Source organism: Acanthaster planci, linkage group LG11, assembly GCF_054643075.1.
Source record: "Acanthaster planci isolate LZ-2023a linkage group LG11, COTS_SCS, whole genome shotgun sequence".
Classification (NCBI taxonomy): domain Eukaryota; kingdom Metazoa; phylum Echinodermata; class Asteroidea; order Valvatida; family Acanthasteridae; genus Acanthaster; species Acanthaster planci.
This window is the reverse complement of record NC_141787.1, coordinates 17,302,292-17,320,457: the sequence shown is the minus strand read 5'-3', so window position 1 is coordinate 17,320,457 and position 18,166 is coordinate 17,302,292. Positions and strand designations below refer to the sequence as shown.

The 18,166-nt window shown below is 39.5% G+C and overlaps 1 protein-coding gene across 1 annotated transcript in view; it reads right to left on the bottom strand.

Annotated features, from left to right (window-relative positions):
- The window catches only part of LOC110976316 (transient receptor potential-gamma protein-like), a 73,657-nt gene extending 55,851 nt beyond the window's left edge, over window positions 1–17,806 (bottom strand). Inside the window, exon 1 of the mRNA XM_022229480.2 lies at window positions 17,651–17,806. Coding sequence (XP_022085172.1) covers window positions 17,651–17,806 — 156 coding nt within the window. The remainder of the gene's footprint in view (window positions 1–17,650) is intronic.
- Window positions 17,807–18,166: the final 360 nt, after the last annotated feature.

Sequence of the window (18,166 nt, the reverse complement as noted above, 5' to 3'; positions counted from 1 at the left end):
TCAAACTTTATCTTCATCATTTCTGAAATTCTTTGAAAATGTTTCACGACTACGGAGATTTCATAAGTCATGTGTTCTGTCTTGTGAAAGAGGAATATTAGGAGCATCCTTGAGGAGAGAATGAGGTGTCTTCATTCAGATCAATGGCAACATCCTTCTCCAAACGAATTGAGAAGATGTCACACGTTAAAGGTTTGGATGCTGACAGGGTGAACAGCATATTCTTAAATCAATATCAGGCTTGAAGCGAGGTTAAGGACGAAGAAAATCTTCTGGAGATGGCATACGATGTTGGTATACCGTATACCCTTGGCTTCTACTCACGACTTATCTGTCATCATTTGTCTCTTGGGCATACTAGGAATGGTTCCATGCAAGATAGCTGGGGGATAGTAGCAATCCATTTAGGCACTTTGATGGTAAACGAATCATCCAACGAACGTTTCGTCTACGTTTCAATTTTTACACAATACTATATTTGATTTCTCTTCAAACTATTGCATTTGAAACTTCTCATATGTCTTTTTCAGCGAAATACAAAACACCATTTAGTATTATTTCAAACATTTGCCCTTAAAAACCGATTATAGTAAAGTCAGAAACACTGTAACATTGATCAAACGACTGGAATCTACTTTTTAAGGCATAATCTTGGAAATCACAATACATGTATCATTGTACTTTGTCCCGCCTTTATCTATTGTATGATTTGAGAAGATTCAGAGACAAGTGGAAATTGCAATTTCTGAAAAAAAGACAAATTTTCTCTTTAAAATTGGTTAATTAAAACACTATGGTAGCCGTCATATTGAAGTTTCCTATGTTAACACGATCTATTAACTGTTTCGATTATTACCAGAGACATGCCGCAGCCTTTTGAAGTTATTCATTCAACTTCGTCAGACATGTGTTAAAATCATTACTTTGTAATAAAAAAAACCTCGATCCTCGGCGATGGCAAAACAGCATGTCACCCTCATCACATCTTCTATCGGAAATTGGTCTTCTTGAAACAGCCGTTGGTATTACGTAGATTTGGAGGGATATCGTCTTACATTGTTCTTGGGGTCGCGCAATATGCCGCATTTAAGCCAAATAAAGGCATCAATGACCCACTTCTTCAGTATGTTATGAAACAAAGCAAATGAATTATCATAACAAAGTATATCGCCGGGAGTGCAAACAAAGTCTGTGAGAGATTTAATTTGCAGCATCATCTATTGACTATGAGACTGCCTGGCACACTTCCCCCTGTCTATAGCATCATGGATTAGATCTTCAGTCTTGGAGTGTACCTTCTTAGATCTTGATGAGCCGCGAGCAAGGTGGAAGGAGGTGGCAGAGACGAGGGAATATAGGCCTACCAGCAGGGAAGTGATCTAAATGGGCGGGAGTACCGACCGATATCAGTTATTCAAGCTAAAGGGTCATTCATCTTTTCAGAATGCATGCATGGAAATTGTTTCTGATATCATCAGGAAGTATGTCTCCGCAGTGTCTCTAGGATCTAATAATCAGCACCTGTTAAACGGGCAGAAACAAGTTCACAATTGATTTCCATTTGAGTGTCACTAACGATAGACTTGAAACCAGACAAGTGAAAGCTAAAATCAAGACCTAGGGGGCCTACACCGTACCGGCACTAGAACCAGTTGGAATTTATGAGAAAAAACATAATACTTATTTTACAAATTAAACTAGTTACTTTCAACAAATCGCAGGATACTTTTAGTGTTGGCTCAATTTTTAATACGGTGTTACGATGACAGATCATGAGCTGCTGAAAGTACATAAGACGGTCACTGACCTCGTGAAAGCTTGCACTCTACGTTAGAGTTTGCGATGCGATTTTTTTACCTCAAGTACACAAGTAAAAATCACTTACTTTCAGCCGACAGCCAGTTGATTTAGATAATGCCATGTCCCATACATAATGTGTTCTAATGGCTGCCAGATGTGAGGGATAATATTTGGCAAGAGGCTCATTCGAGGCAGGTGATTAACGAGTTTTTAGAACTAAATGTGCCGGAAACAATTACTAATGATTTTCTAAAGATGTATATAAATGTATAAAAAATAATTGGAAAAACTATCATTTGTCGAGCAAATACTGCTATCAGAGGTTTCCTGAAGTGCGTCAGCCAAAATAACTAAATAAATAAAACAAACGAATTGTAATAAGAATTTAAAAATATTAGGCGAATGAAATTTTAAAAGCTGAAATCAACAAACATTCTTCCAGCTATAACAGCAACTTGAACGTGCAACTGCATGTATTTTTACTCAAATTGAGAGCGTCTGGGCTGCACAACGTCAGCTACACGACATGTACCGGCTGTTGGAGACTCCGAGCCCGAAATACATAAACATTGACTGCAGACCCTTGATAGACAAGCGCGTGAGGTGTAACGTCAAAATCATGGTATACAATTTACGGACACACATTTCTGCCTCTCCCAGCCTCTTCCAAGGCGACGCAACTACACAACGCGACGTGCCGTCCGTCGCGTTGTGCTGTCTTACGTCCTTTCCTTGTTGCATTTTTTTCTGCCTAAACGTTGCTCCTTCCATCGCCCGTCGCGTCACACCTTTGTGCGTCGCGTCGTATGAGTCCTGTTGTGCGTCGCGTCGCCTATTACGTCGCCTGAAGCAAGACGCGATTCACAACGCGCGACGCGAAATGTGCTGTCGCCCTTTGCTTCATGGTGTTTATAGAGGGCATCTTTACACTATTTTCTTTCATTTCCGTCCATCGCACTTACAAAATGCACCCCCTGATCCGCAGGCGTTGATTCTTCTTGTTTTTGTTTCATCCATTCATCAATTTGAATTAGTTTCTGTCATATTTTATTGAAAAAAATTAAAAAAGAGCAAATATAAATCCACGTACGTAGAAATTGCTCTCACATAATAAGTGAAAGCCCAGAATCAGTCACTCTTTGATTACCAGGCCGATAATTGTTCCAATTTCCGTCCAGTTTCTTTTTATGACCGTTGATGAAGTTCCCATTTGTGGTAGATTTCTAACTTTATAGATACTGTACATTTGATTAAAAACAAGTTTTCTTCAACAACTCACTCTTAATAAAAACACAAAGTTGGAAAGAATGCACGAAAGAGAACAACAGTATCAAGGCCTGCTACCTATAGCATGTACTATGCCAGCACAGGGGACGGAAATTAAAGAAAACAGTAGACGTGACCTCTATCAACACCATGAAGCAAAGGGCTACAGCACACAACGCGCCGCGGCGTGCGTCGCGTTGCCTTTCACGACGCTACGTCGTGAATCACGACGGCGCGACGCGACGGAAGACGGAAGGAGCGACATTTAGGCAGAAAAAAATGCAACAAGGAAAGGACGTCAGACAGCACGAAGCGACGCACAACGCGACGCGTCGTGTGTGTACAAACGTAATGGCAAACGTAATTGCGACGGCACGACGCAAGGGAGCCGTCGTGCCGTCGCCTCGTGTAGTTGTGTCGCCTTGGAAGAGGCTAACTGATGCAGAAATGTGTGTCGTAAATAGTGCACCATACAAAATACAAGTCTACCTTATTACCTTTGAAATGTAAGCTCAACCAGATTACAGCTTCGACCTGCATGACTTCCACGGATGCGTCTTTCTCTCTTACAATGTGCAAATGCCATTACTCCACAAAGTTTATAATGTGATAACCACATAATGTAATTGGGTTTCCTGCTTTCAGATGGATTTAGAAACGTTGTGGATGTGGGAAGTAATGAATGACAGCACAGTTGAAGAGTAATTGGTCAATGACATGTTAAGATGAGAATCTAAACCTTTGATTAGCATGCAAACAAGTTCCCTTAATAAACTTCACGCAAATACATGTACTTACTTTACAAAATACTTTACAAAATTCGAAATTCCAAGGCTGCCAAATTTTCAAAAATGAGATAGATCGATTCTGAGAAAAAATAAAGTAGAGGTTATTTTTAGGAGATAATATTACATCGCTTCTCAAATAATCTCTATACTGTAAACGGCCTATGAATTCCTATAACGATAAGAACTCGATAAGGTCCCTGATAACAGTTGTTCCGCTCATAGATCGTTTATTACTGGACCACAACATAAAATGCTGTCGTGCCATAATCATGCGGCAAGAAAAAAACTAAATGGCGAAACATTCCGTACAGGCCAAGCATGCCTTTGGCGTATCCCAAGATAGATAATCCACATCTATCTCCGAGACGCGAAACAGCCTATCGCTTTGTGTATTCTTCTAATCTTTAAGATGCATGGTGAAGGCAAGTTTATCGATCTTTTTAGAATCAATTATAGAGATATATCAACAACTGTGAGGTACATCAGCTTCTACGTTCTGTAGACGATTTTGAACCAATCAAATGAAGTCATAATACTCTACATGGCGGATGATCAATAACAACATACGGTTTTCCAACGGATAAATATTCCAAGAATATAATATATAATCGGTGCTCTGAAATATGGCAATTACATATTTCAGAGCACTGATTAGGCTATATATTATATTCTTGTCAATATTCTGATCACAGTGCTATACGCAGCCCTTTCATATTTCTCTGATAAATATTCCAAGACGGCTTTAGACTTAGCGTATGGTTTCAAACATTGTATCGATTTGTCATGTGATTCTTGTTGAATGTCTGTTCTGAACAGGTTTTCTGGTGAATGTGGTGTTTTTATTAATGGGCATTCACTTCTGTAGGTGTTGCTTAGGACAATGTTCGCAGTAAATTTCCCACTATGAGAGAAGATGAATGGTCCATTAAGATCGAGTGATGATTTCACCTTGCAGTGTCTCATATTCCCTTCAAGGCGTCCACTTTCTCCCCCGCAGATTAAAAACTGAGTCCCACAACCACTTGAGCCCCTTAAATCATTCTTTCCCGAGTTTCTTGTTAATCATCCAAGCGCATTTGATCATCATAACAAGAGACAGAGTGTCTTCGCTTGCGGGAAGATTCATTTGCTGCTGATATCGAATAAGAGAGATGAGAGAATAATGTCTTCCGGTTGGAGTACGCGAGATGGAAGTGTCATTATAAGTCAGTATAACAAGAAAGCAAAAGGAGCCAAGGTCTTTGGACACCGCTATCTGGTCCAATGAATGCATGCTAAACATCACCATGATACATCAGCGTATCTATGGTACAAACTAGCCAGCCTTTTTTTTTACTAGAGTAATTGATTTTTTCACCAAAAAGCATCATGGAGGTTATTTTGAAAACCCATTTAAATCTATCACCCCATAAAAATGTTTTTAAAAATGGAAATGCATATACCACAAATTAAAAACAACACACGGATATTGATCGTAATAGATAGGGAAATGAATACTGAGGTGGAAGTAACTACGTAGCAAATGAAACATCATCATAAAAATAATTTCGAAAGATTTTAAAGCAATTCTATGAAATGTAAAAATACAACTGAAATATTTTATGTCCCCTGTCCCCCACTGATCGACGCCCATACAATCGGCTACGAAATTTAAATTATCAGACATATCAAAATAGCATGAGTTGCCTACCTTTTCCAATTTAAGTGATGTCAAAAGTGAACAAAGACGAGAAAACCAGAGGGAAGCAAGCATCGGGAGCGTTTGGTCCTCAGAAACATACCATTCGTACCGTAAAAGCTAAGCTGACGATTCATCTCAGGCAAATTTTGGCTCCAAAGATCTTGTGACGTCAGATGCGTTCTGCATTTCCATTGGTGTGAGGCGCCATGGAAACGAATACTTGCAAACGAGTAAAATCAATAAGTAAAGGGGTGTTTTTGCCATGAGAAGAACTGTTTCACAAAACATTCGGACGGATTAGGCAGATGAAATAGAGAATTTGCAAAAATCATAACATCGATGCACAATGCACATTATATTTTATAGAACGGAATGGTGGAATCGAAGAACGTAAGAGCGAAATCGCTACATTGAATGGTGAATTTATAAAAATGAATATAATGAAATTACAAAGTCGAAAACTGTCGAAGAGAATGCTAGAATTACCGGATGGAATGGTGACACTGCAAACTTATAAATGGTGAGTTTGCCAGACGGATGGGTGAAAATGACAAGTTGGATGATAAAATTGATGAATTTGAGTTGATATTGGCAAATCAAATGGTAAAAATGCCCAACTGAATGGCAAAATCATCGAATGGGACGGCGAAACGGTAAAATCAAATGGTGAAATTAACGAAACCGGTCATGTAGTGCTACCAAAGATAGCAACTGCGCTCCATACACATCCCTTTGTCAATCACCAGCAGTGGCCGAAAGCCACCTTGGCTGTATGGTTTAACCTTGCCGAAGCGGTCGACGTACCAGTAAACACAGAACAAGACAGAGAGACACGCAGTGATGACCAGTCACGCATTGTTAATAAAACTCTCACTCAAGGTCAAGGATTAAGGGGAGATGTCTACTTGATTAAAATCAATAATTAATTCTAAACAAGCTATGTGCAAGGTTGCCAGGGGACAGATCTGTATTCCTTCGGTAATTGAGATGTGACTGGTTAATAAAAGGGACAAAGTACGGAACACAAATGACTTTGGCTGGGGTCAATTGACCAATGACTGTGACGTACCTTATCTGACGTGCACACAGAGAATATCGACCCATAAACGTGTCACTGTCTTGCTCCAAATGAGACGTTTAGCATGATTGATGCTGTGAAGTAGTCAAATGATCCTGTGTGGACATTTCACATTGTCAGCAAGAGTTCTTTCTAACAGAGGGAGCTTCCGCTAACTAAACACTAATAACTTCCTCTCCCATTTATTAAACATCAACAGTGGTGCAACTAGGATTGATCCACAGAGGTACTTAAAAAATTAAACACATAGGCCTAAACCATAGAAAAACTGAATAAGGGTTTATGTTTTAAAGTATGATCTCCGTTATGCTATTTTTAATTGCAAAATAATAATAATCCCGTTCTTAAAATTTAATTTTGCTTTCATCCAGATGGTTGAACATCGGAATATCCGTTAAACAAATTATCAATTTACATAGTGACTAATTTACATTAATAACACACTTGATTAAGCAAGACCTATAACAGTCTGCCTTTGGAAGCCATTAAGTAGCTGCGTTCGGAAGTTATGGCTTCCTCCAGGAAAAACACGTGCGTGTATATATAGGAGCCACTAACCAGTGGCTGCAGCCAATTTCTGTGGATTCGTGTGTCTCTCCGAGCAACGGCCACGACTTCCATTTGTTCACAGCCCTGGCCCTTTGATTGTCTCCTTGTCGAACTGCGCTGTTTGGCTACTCAACCAAAATGGCTGTTCCTGATGTTTGCAGTAAAGGCAGTAGTGAGAATTTCTGGCCACCTCATTGGCATTCAAAGTGTTCCCACAGTATCTTTTGAAAAGGAGATTGTTTGGCCCCAGAATGGTGAGATTGTGTAAATTTTTGTCAGGACCAACTCCCTGGGTCCACGTGTTTTCATATGAAACCAGAATGGCTAAAGGATACGATTGAAAAATTGTCCTAAGTGCCTGGGAAAGTTGAGAGCTGCCACTTGAAAAATGGCTGGAAGCAATTTCGGCAAAATCACTTTTCTGGGGGAGATTTTGTTTTGTCGGAATAGTTAAAAATGTAATTGCTTAACCCACAAAAAAATTGGAAAAAATGAAAGATTAAGAACCAGACAATAATTTAATTTCCGTTTCAGGAACCTCAGGGGTGTTGGTATGCATGTTATTGGGCGCTGAACAGTGATGAGTTGTCACTGTTTTCAATGCGGCCTGAATTAGTGGACTGTACCCTACAAAATGCAGCTATTGCGAGCTAATTGTCCATGTGCACGACGCATAATCCACCTTTTTGGTTCCAACAATCGAGACACTCATGTCAAAATCCGAGTAATGCACATTTGTCACAATTGTTTTTATGCCCTTTCCTATCAAATGAAACAATCATTTACCCCCAATCGTCAAACACCACAAACGATGCACTTTAACATTCAGTTCCTAAACAATTAAGGTATGCCAGTAGCCACAAATTTCTTCTGAACACTGTAAAATCTTTCCAAAGGAAAGTATTTTTGATTATCACTGACAGCTTTCAACAACAGTGGACTGATGGGTACGATATCAATTCCAAACAAGACAGAGTTAATCCCAATTCCAGACTTTACCATTTCATTCACCCTCATTAAAGTACAACGTGCCTGGGCGCTGCTTGCAATTTTTCCAAGCGTTCACTGAAACTGATATTTGGATTTCCCCGGGAAAAAAAGATCCAAAAACACCTGGATCCTTGGCATTCATATTGCAAATGAAAGTACAGCGCCCCTCTGTCCAAGGGTCGTTGCATCAAAGGTTAAAGTTACCGCCTATTGAGAAGGAGGAATGTCGAAATGAAATTAGCGGTGTCAATGATCGAATTAGAGATGTTATATTTATACATGTTAGGCCAGTGAATTAGGGTCATCGTCGTATGGAACTGGTTGACCCTCTGGCAGCAAACGTATAGTATCCATTTTACTACACCGTGGCCTTTACTGAACAAACGGTCTCGTCTTAGTGCGAACAGGTCTCAAATCAGTAGGTCAACTTATTGATGGCTGCGAGTGCTTCGTTCGATAAGGCAAACGCGCTGAATAGTGGACATGCCGGGGAAACTTCTTCATACCCTCTCCATGGTAGTCTTATCAACTGCTAGTGAACTAAGGACAGCTTGGGGACATCCCCAGCCTTCCCTTAGCACCGCCCCCCGCGTTAGAATTAAGTACAAATAGAGAGCCAAATTTTAATTTTTGTCTGAAATGTCTAAGAACATGAACTTTGACGAGGAAAAAAACCACTCGTTAAAAGCTTTTTAGAAATCAACATTTCTTTATTTCTCCCGAAAAGAAATACCCCCTCACTCAAGCTGTTGAATCTAGCTGTACCACTGCATCTCATTGGTTCTATAGGGAAGGGGTAATTGAGGAATGTTCAGTTTAAAAGGTAGGAGTAAAACCCAAAATTGACAAGGATTCTGGGGGAAAAACATAGAGCCCGGTAGGGATCCACGACGCAGTCCACACACTAGTGAACTGAATACATTGTTTCTAATTCATATAATTCATAACCACTCTATAATTCACATTTTTTGCCAATTTTCATTTCCTGGCTCTCGACAAACGACAGAGGAACAATGCCCATCCCTGCCACACCTTGTTAAAAAAAGACTGCCCAAAACGCCAGCATTTTCTGAGCATGTGTTCCTCTTCTTGGCACCCCAACATTTGTTTCACCAATTGAAACATTCCAGATCCAACAAATACCAAGGGAAAAGAAACATACATCAAATACAATATGATTCTGTTTTACAGCATGTGACCCCTCTTGGCCCTTCAGATCTAAGCTAACAGAGCTGTTTCCATTTAACATCAAACTAGACGAAAACCTGCAGAATGGAACTAATCGAAGAGAAGGGATATGAACGACTGATAAGAGAGGAAGGTCTGGGAAAAATGAAACCTCTTCCATATATACTTTGTGGTTGGCTGAGAATGTTCGCTGTAATCGCTGCCTCGACTATCACCTTCAAGACTACATCAGTGATGTTGTCATGGCTTCGGTATTTATCATCTCAAGGGAAGGATAAGTCCTAAGACAGAGAGAGGGACGGGTTTGTAGATGATGCATGACGTGTCTGCTCTAGGTCAGACTAAATGGTTTTGGTGCCATCGGGAGAGGTTGAAAATAATCTGTACAAGATAAAGGTTATGTGTTTTAAAATCGTCCGTAGCTTTGTGTTACAGATGTGTAATGTTACTGAGCCGAGCCACAAAAGTGCTACAGCACACCCAGCTTTGTTAAAGCAAAGGAACTAAAGTCGAATAGGAGCAAAGCCATTCAATCTGGTGGATTTTTAGACCAGCTTTTATCATGTTTGCGGTAGTCAGCTTACATTTGGCCTGCAATATTTGCTTTTTTTCTTTAACAAATTATGTACAGAAAATCCAAAAATCAGAAACATACGTTGACTTTCCAATTTAGTTTAGTTTTGCCGTTAAAATTCATCACTAAACGGCAACGGCAGCAACACAACCGATGCAAGAAGTTCGTAGCACTAACAGAAAACATCATGGCAAAGAGTGACATGGCAGCTTCCATAAAAAAAAAAACTAGTCGGATAATATGATACGTAACTTACACAAAAACACCTGCTAAAAAGTGCAGGCAGCTCTAGCTGGATTTCATAATTGATTAATTCAATTCAAAGTTCATCTGAAATTGTGAAAAATTAGAGTCAGTGCATCAAGACGGCGGTAACTGACAATAACATCAGACAATCATCGAATAAGATGAGTCAAGCGGACAAGAAAATTCAGAATAATTCTGAGTGTAGTTGAATAGGAAGCTTTGTCAATAATTATGAGCTTCATCATACACAACCCATTCCTCAGTTACACATTACAATCGCTCACAATTTAAATTATTGTTCCAAATTCATGCAAACTAATTTTTTTCTTTGACTTAAAAAGGCATAACTATGAGGACCGAGATCTCCGCGTGGGGTCTCAAGTAAAAGCTTTGTGGCGGACTATTTTAGGAGCATGGTTGTTGGTAAGAAGCTGAGATAATCCTACAAATGTGTTATGGCATTAGTGGCAAGGGGTAATAGGACTACAGCACCTTGAGCATGCACTGAAATACGAAAGCCCCCTTTGGAAAGGAAGCTATGAGTACTTTCAAGAGACGAATACCCTTGCAGCAGTGCAATGCTTTCAGTGAACATGTGCACTTTATTACACAGCCTTAAAGTTACATTAATGTATTAACTGAGAGAAATAGAAGTCCACGTGGAAAAACAAATTCGTGACTGCTTTGACGATGAATATAAAAGAAAGACAGTGAAAAAAGGAGATAATAGATTTTGTGGAAGAGGTAGATGTAACTTCTGATCTGCGAAAGTTTGTTGCCTTTTGACATTTCAAACTTATAACTGACCCAATGGGATGCAGTTAAAGCTTGTATTGGACGCGCATACATACTGAAATTGGAATGACGTTATCCAAGTACAAAAACTTATTCCTGGAATGAACTCAACAGCTAAAAGTTAATTAAAGCACACAACTTTCATCTTTATGATTTTACAGTTCAATAAGTCATCAACATATTTTAGAATTATGTTCGCCGCAGAAAACGACGTTTAAGAGATGCACAATGACGTAAAATAAAAACAAATAAAGCATGAGCTTCAATCATTTAAATGTCTTCTGGAGTAAATATTTGTCATATCAATGTACCACTGGTTTGACCTGGTATAGACCACCAGGTATTCCAACTATATAGGGCAAATAGATAGGATTCTGTGACGTCATAACCAGGACAAGATGAGCCTACCATTAAGCCAAGTCTTACATCAAGTCTAACTACTTTATGACGTCATTTTTACGGGAGTGGCTGATGCAACGCATACTTCTGGTGACCCGCAAAAGTTGAGAGGTTGATGAAATCGCACAGATAGAAACAGTGCTCAAATTGTAGCCAGACATCCAAGCTTTCTCTTCAGAGTTACGACGATAACTCTTCTGTTGATTTTCCTTCAAATTCATACAGCTCAAAGATGCCATTAAATCATCGATTAGGCAATTTTGCGGGATCGGGACAAAATCAAAATTGTACTCATTATAGTTCTTGCCGATCATTTATGATTAAGGTGAAAATTTCGACAAAGATTTGCACATGATTTCAGCATATTGTCTTCAAGGAGGGTTTCATCAAGAATTTGTTTGTATCATGAAAGTAAAAGGAAAAAAGAGACAAGACTGGAAATGCTTTTTGTTTATGTATTCTGCAACAGACAAATAATGGAATATTAGACATTAGTAACAAGTTAACACAGAAACTCTGGATCAAGATCATCCCAGTAATTGTTTCTTAATCAGAGGAGACATGTTGATTAATCCACAAATTAGTCGCTAATTCCTCTTCTGACAGGTTAAGATTCCCACTTACCCCAACCAATTAGCCTGAAACAGTAACAGAGCATTACGTCTCCAAATGTCAGCACAATCTCAGGAATTCTTCCAAGAGGAAAGAAACAGTTGTCATGGTTTGACGTCTGAGTATAAACTGACTTTGTTTTAATAGCATGCTGGGTTTGCCAGGACATGCAGCTGTTAGACTCCGCGCAGCTAGTTCAAGCGGAATTAAGATCTTTAAGAATTTCAAAGGAGCACTGTCATTCCCTCTATGATTTCTTGAGATGTCTTAGAGGTGGGGGGTAGGTACAGTCAAATCCACAAGTAACGTTCATAGCTCACCAGAATACCGACAGAGACAGGCCAAATCACATGCTATTTTATCACACATAAATTTAGCCAGAGGTCTTATTTGAACTATGCTCATTCTTATCATTTATAATATTTACGAACGTCGATCATGTCCTCTAAAGCTGATTCCATACAAGCATTGACAAGTTCTTTGTGTTGCCGCTTAAAATTATAATCTCAAGCCGCAAGAATTGATTTTTTTTAAGTGCAATTTCCATCCCTCCTATCAAAAAGTCTTTTGTGCACAGTGAAATCACTCACCAGCCGCCTACTCCCGTGGAATGTACATTGTGACAACAGCATGCAACACGTATGAACAGCGATACTTTGAGATGCACAACGCCTGTGGACAGATGGTACGCGCGCACTACATACCTCTCCGACCAATAGGGTGTCGCGATTTCCTTCATGCACGCGCGCGTCAGGGCCGAGAGCGCATGTGTAAGTTTGGTGCCATTGCATATAGCGTCTTCACTCACGGATTAGTATGGTCTACTACAATGGACAGACAGGAGTCAGTGTGATGGAACTAAGTTTTATAGCTATATGGTTTCATTTTAGGACATCAATTCAATCACAAAGGAAGTGCGTATTGGCATCATTTTCAAAGTAATAACGCCCCAGCGGGACTGTGTGATTGAGAAAGAGAGCTAACCGCAATGAAAGCGGAAAATCAGTGACATATTTATCTGAAGATTCTAGCATGTCTGTCTAGCAAAGTGGGAGGTGAACACTACATCAGATCACTTTTCTAATGTACTGCTTACCATATAATGTATACAAGTGCTTCATTAACGTGACTGCAATAGGATACGAGGTTGATAAACATGTAAGTGCACCATCAATTTTCATGCCTCAGTATCCATCCCAGCCTCAGATGCCCCAGAAAAGATTATATCTGAGAAAGCGGGGTTATAAATCAACAGAAAGAAACTTACAACATCAGTGAAACCAAAAGAGGTGATGGGTGTGATCGGATATCACAAATCGAGGTTCCTTAGAAACGAAGGCTACGGGACAAACTCAATCTTTAATAAAAGCAAATAATTTGAACGACGTGATAATGATGAACCGTGTATCGATTTTTAGGTTTGCCACACTTACTACTGTTGTGTGTATCCTGTCTTGGGATGTGATCCTTGGGTTTTACGGTGTTCGGGTTAAAGGATTCTGGGACATTTGGGAAGAAAACTGAACTAACGTAGCTCAGTTATAGCAGAGTGTCAACACGGTGGGTGTTCCACAGGTCGCAGGTTCAAATCCCGCTCCAGCTCATTTCTTTTTTCATTTTCGTACAAAAGAAAAATGTCTATTTACAAACAGCTGGTGTAAAATTTCCCGGCCCATAACCACAGTGTTCAAACTTTTAATCTTATCTCCAGACTTTAACCGGTCTTTGGACACATTTCTAAGTTTAGGAAACTGACGAATGATAGTATACAAATATTGACTGCTTCGAGTGGTATAGTAAATCTAGCCTCCCAAGGTGATCCAATGGAGCATTCTATTTTCCCGAGGCAATCATTACTGTACTGCGAGATAAAGCAGTCAATGTTTGTTTTATAACACCTCCCCACACAGATTCTGCAAAATTTAAGCTAAAACAAATTAATTCAAGAATTCCAAGCGGATCAGCAACGTTTGAATACATTCATCAACCAATGTTGTTCGCTATGAGCCGAAATACACGCCTATGCTTTCGTTGCTACGGATATAGTTCTTTGGTTGCTACAGGTATAGTACTTTTTCAGAATGAGGCTGCATGGTAAAGTCTTTTTGAAGCGGTAGTATAAAAAAAGTAAAACTAGCAAGCGTCACATGACACACTTTCGGCCAATCAAGATACCGAATCTGTGGATGAGTTGTTATAATATCGACTATGAGTCCCCAGACGTTCTCCTCTGCTTTCTCAATAACTGCCATAAAATATCAGAAGAAGGGTGTTGATCATTTTATTGCTAATTCGAAGCTAATGAAAACTACACTTTCCCACACAGAAATGCATATCATAGTTTTATATTTCGGCAGATAAGGCACACACGTTTTGAAAAAAAAGAAGAGTTTTTCATTACACAGGGAAGACATCTATAGCATACTTGAAGCACACATTTTAATTAGGGGTATGGCCCCTCATGGCTAAACCTGACAGTGTTTAACGGCCTTAACTAACTCCCAACACCTATCTGAGAATTATGCACTAATAATAGAACGAAGCATTGGACATGCCAAGTTAGAGTATACATTATGCATTATTCTACACACATTTTGTAACTACCGCCAGTGAAGGGATATAGACTGAAAGTAATTTTTCAAGTCACTTTGTGAAAGTATAACCGCTCTTCACGCCACAAAAAACTCTACTCATCAATTCACAGCACAAAATTTCAATGGCGTGAGTTTCTTTGACTTTTTAATACTCCACTGTACTTGTAAGAACTTACAAATATTTATGAACAGCTCTAGGGTGCGTATTATTTTGTACTGCTTATTTGTATCGCTGACGGACACTGTGTTTCAAAAACTCGAGCATGCCTCGAGCGGAGGGAGAGATCATGGTGAAAGCAAACACCCAGGCAACAATTTATGACTTCAAAGTAGATGGAAATATCAAGTTAAGCCCATCATTCAATGCCATGATTCCGTTTACTGTGCATATCAATGGCTAGTTGAGTTACAGTTTGCAATACGAAATATAGGTCAACTGAAAAGGCACAGTTCCGGGTTGTCTCCAATTTCCGAGGACTTCTTCCCGAACCATACCTCCCAATAATCATGTTAATACAAGGCATATTATAAATCTGGCAACTGATGACAAAGAGGACAAACCTTTTTTTTACATTATTTAAAAAACTCCAAAGACAGCTGTTCATATGTATTGACACAATATTGGTAAAATTTTAAACATTGTGGATTGCGGTGTCGAAACCTAAAATAAGCAATCAAAACACTATAAAATTCATAGAACTTTAAAAATAAGGAAAAGTACATATTTTAACTTAAATAGCAAAGAAAATTCCACCTAACACTTACAGATTTTAACTCGATAATTTGTGTAACATCCTCTTGCCTAAGTAACTACATCCCAACACAGATGCAGGAATAAATTGTGACGACGTGCATGTCAAGGGGTATATCAAATTTATCATTAAAATGGGATGTGGTATAATGGCAGGCAAACAGCTGAATTTGAAACCCTCTCTTCGCTGGTGATTATGACTGCAGGATGTAGCATAGGTGAGGGATGGTCGGCCATGCGTGGAATTGGAAGCAGGGACAAGACAACTGACGACTCGTTGCGTCTCGATACAACAACTGTTGTCATGTGGCACACAGCATACGTTAGGGGGCATTTATTCAAGCATCCATCAAAGTACACCGACCGACGGGGAAGCGGAACAGTACGGGAGTCAAACACGGGGAATTGTTGTGCCAAGAACAGGAGGTGTAAACAGAAAAGTCTTCCTTATACAGGTACACGTTCATAAATTCCACGACTGAACCAAGAAAGTAGTTTACTGGGAAAATAAGGGATCTTTTCCTTCAATTGGCAGCCAAAAGGGGGTTAAACCTCCTTGGATCCTGTTGATCCGCCAGTACTGAGTATATATGAAATAATTAATAAATAATTGATTTAATTTTGTGCAAATGGAGAAATACTTGTGAAAGAATCAGTGCGCTGAATGGTGTAAGTTTCTGCCACATTAGCCAGCCAGAGTGGGACCTTAATTCCACATTGACAAGAATAAATGATTCAGGATTACTTGAAATTACAAAACAATCAAACCAACTGTAAAGCTATTTACTGGCGCGACAGGAATTTTCATAAGTCGTCAAATAATTGTCAAAATTAATATTAAAACTTTGGTGAAGTTACTAACCTAACACAGACACACAGTAAGAAAGGATTTTCAACTTTTCCCACACTGCAGCACTTCGCAATTAAGTTTACTAACCCGCACATCTGACTTTTTGTTTTGCTTTTTTTAGGTTCCTACGATAACTCATTACTTTATGAGCCGCAAACAATGAGCTATAAGCTTTCAGGTGTCTCTTAATTCCCGGTCAGTGGTATTTTAAACGAGTAATGTATGATTGTACGTGTATATTTTTGCATTATTATACGCATCGGCAATTGCTGCATAGAACACTGAGGCAACCTGCTGGTAGGAAGTTTCATTATGCCCCAAGCAGCATTCTGATTTACTAACCATGTATACCTCGTAAGTAAGCCATAAAATATTCTCCTGTGCAGAGCAATTCTCATCTCACTTGTATTTCCCTTCAATGCAAGTCTCAAAACAAACCTTTTGGTAATTCGTAATCATGTAGAAAGCAAAATGAAACGTTAGTATGAAAACAGTCATGCTGACAATACACAGTGGCGTATCCGGAGGGGGAGGGCGGGGAGAGGAACAACTCCCCCCCTTTTTTAACAAAGAATACTTCATAGGTAAGAAACTAATCGGTGTATTTATTTATCAAATATTAACACCTGCATCCTAAGCAAACAACACCAGGAAATAAAAATAAGGATGTCGGGATCGCGAGTAAGGCTTTTGATATTTTTTCTCCCCAATATCATGTTAAATTAGCCCAAAGCTGCGTTCGCTTTTGAATGTGCCCCCCCCCCGACGCCAAATGCTGGATAAGCCACTGCTGATGTACAGGCTAACCCAACCGATTTCCATTCGAAAACTACCGAAAACAGGAAGATATGATGATGTAACCCTTCAAGGATATACGCAGATCTGTTAAAGGCCTGAGCAGTTGATTGTTGAGTGATTTATTTACATTTCAACTACCGTTCATGTTTGCCTGTCATTCCAATCAATTACAATCCAGCGGGGTCCAGACACCTTGAACATACCTCAGTGTCATCCATCAAATAGCAAACATGACGTTTATTAAATGGATAAATAATTACTACTCGGTTATTGCTCAGTCGTGTCGTCGTAGTATTCTCGGCCACGTGTAAGGAGTTAGTTCTCTTTATTAGTCCTACACGGCATTCCGTTTGTTTACGTTTAGCGTCACGCGTTATCCCGTGCGTTTAACCGCAATATAAAATACTTTCGTTCTGTTTAGAAAAATGGCTCTGATTTCTATTGAAATTTTGGGGTTTTAGATCCAAAACGTGGGACTTTCATATGATTCTGATTAAATCTGATAAAAATCCCAATGTCCCATTCTGAAGAATATTTACCCTAACGTTTAACACAGCGAGATAAACATGCATTTATATAGTGTAACATACAGTGCTACGTTCAGTAAGCATCAGGGGACGACACAGGTGATGTTTAAATAGCCAAAGCACTTTAGCAATGAAATGAAACAGTGACGAGACAATGGACTTACCCGTCTTGTGGAGGACCTCCGAAGGATAAATTCCTCATCTACCGGTGCTTCCCCGGTGTGTCCCCCGCCATCCTTCTCTTTCTCCCGTATGGAGTCCAGACGATTTCTGGTCGTCTGTCTCTCCCGCTGTTGTCTGAGGGACTGCATTCGAAACATGATGCTCAGCTTGTTAAAGTCTCAGATCTTGATTCAATCTCAGAGTCAGTTTTCTTTTCTCCTGTCTCCTACTCTGTTCTCTTCAGTTTCAGATTTGTCTCTAGGGCCTCACATAGACGGCTCCGGTGTAATCAAATAATAACTCGATGACAGTCCTTCTTCTTTTCTGTAGAGCAATCAGATCGAAGAACTTTGCCTGAATTTAGTCAGCCAGTCTAACGTGTGTGGAATACTATCGAAGCAAACAAAAAATTACAGCAGGCTAAAGACTATGGAAGCAATAGTTCAAAGAACAAAAAAATGCTTGAACCGCCTTCGTCCGCTGAATGCTTGGATAAGGTAAAACGCTCACGCTCGATG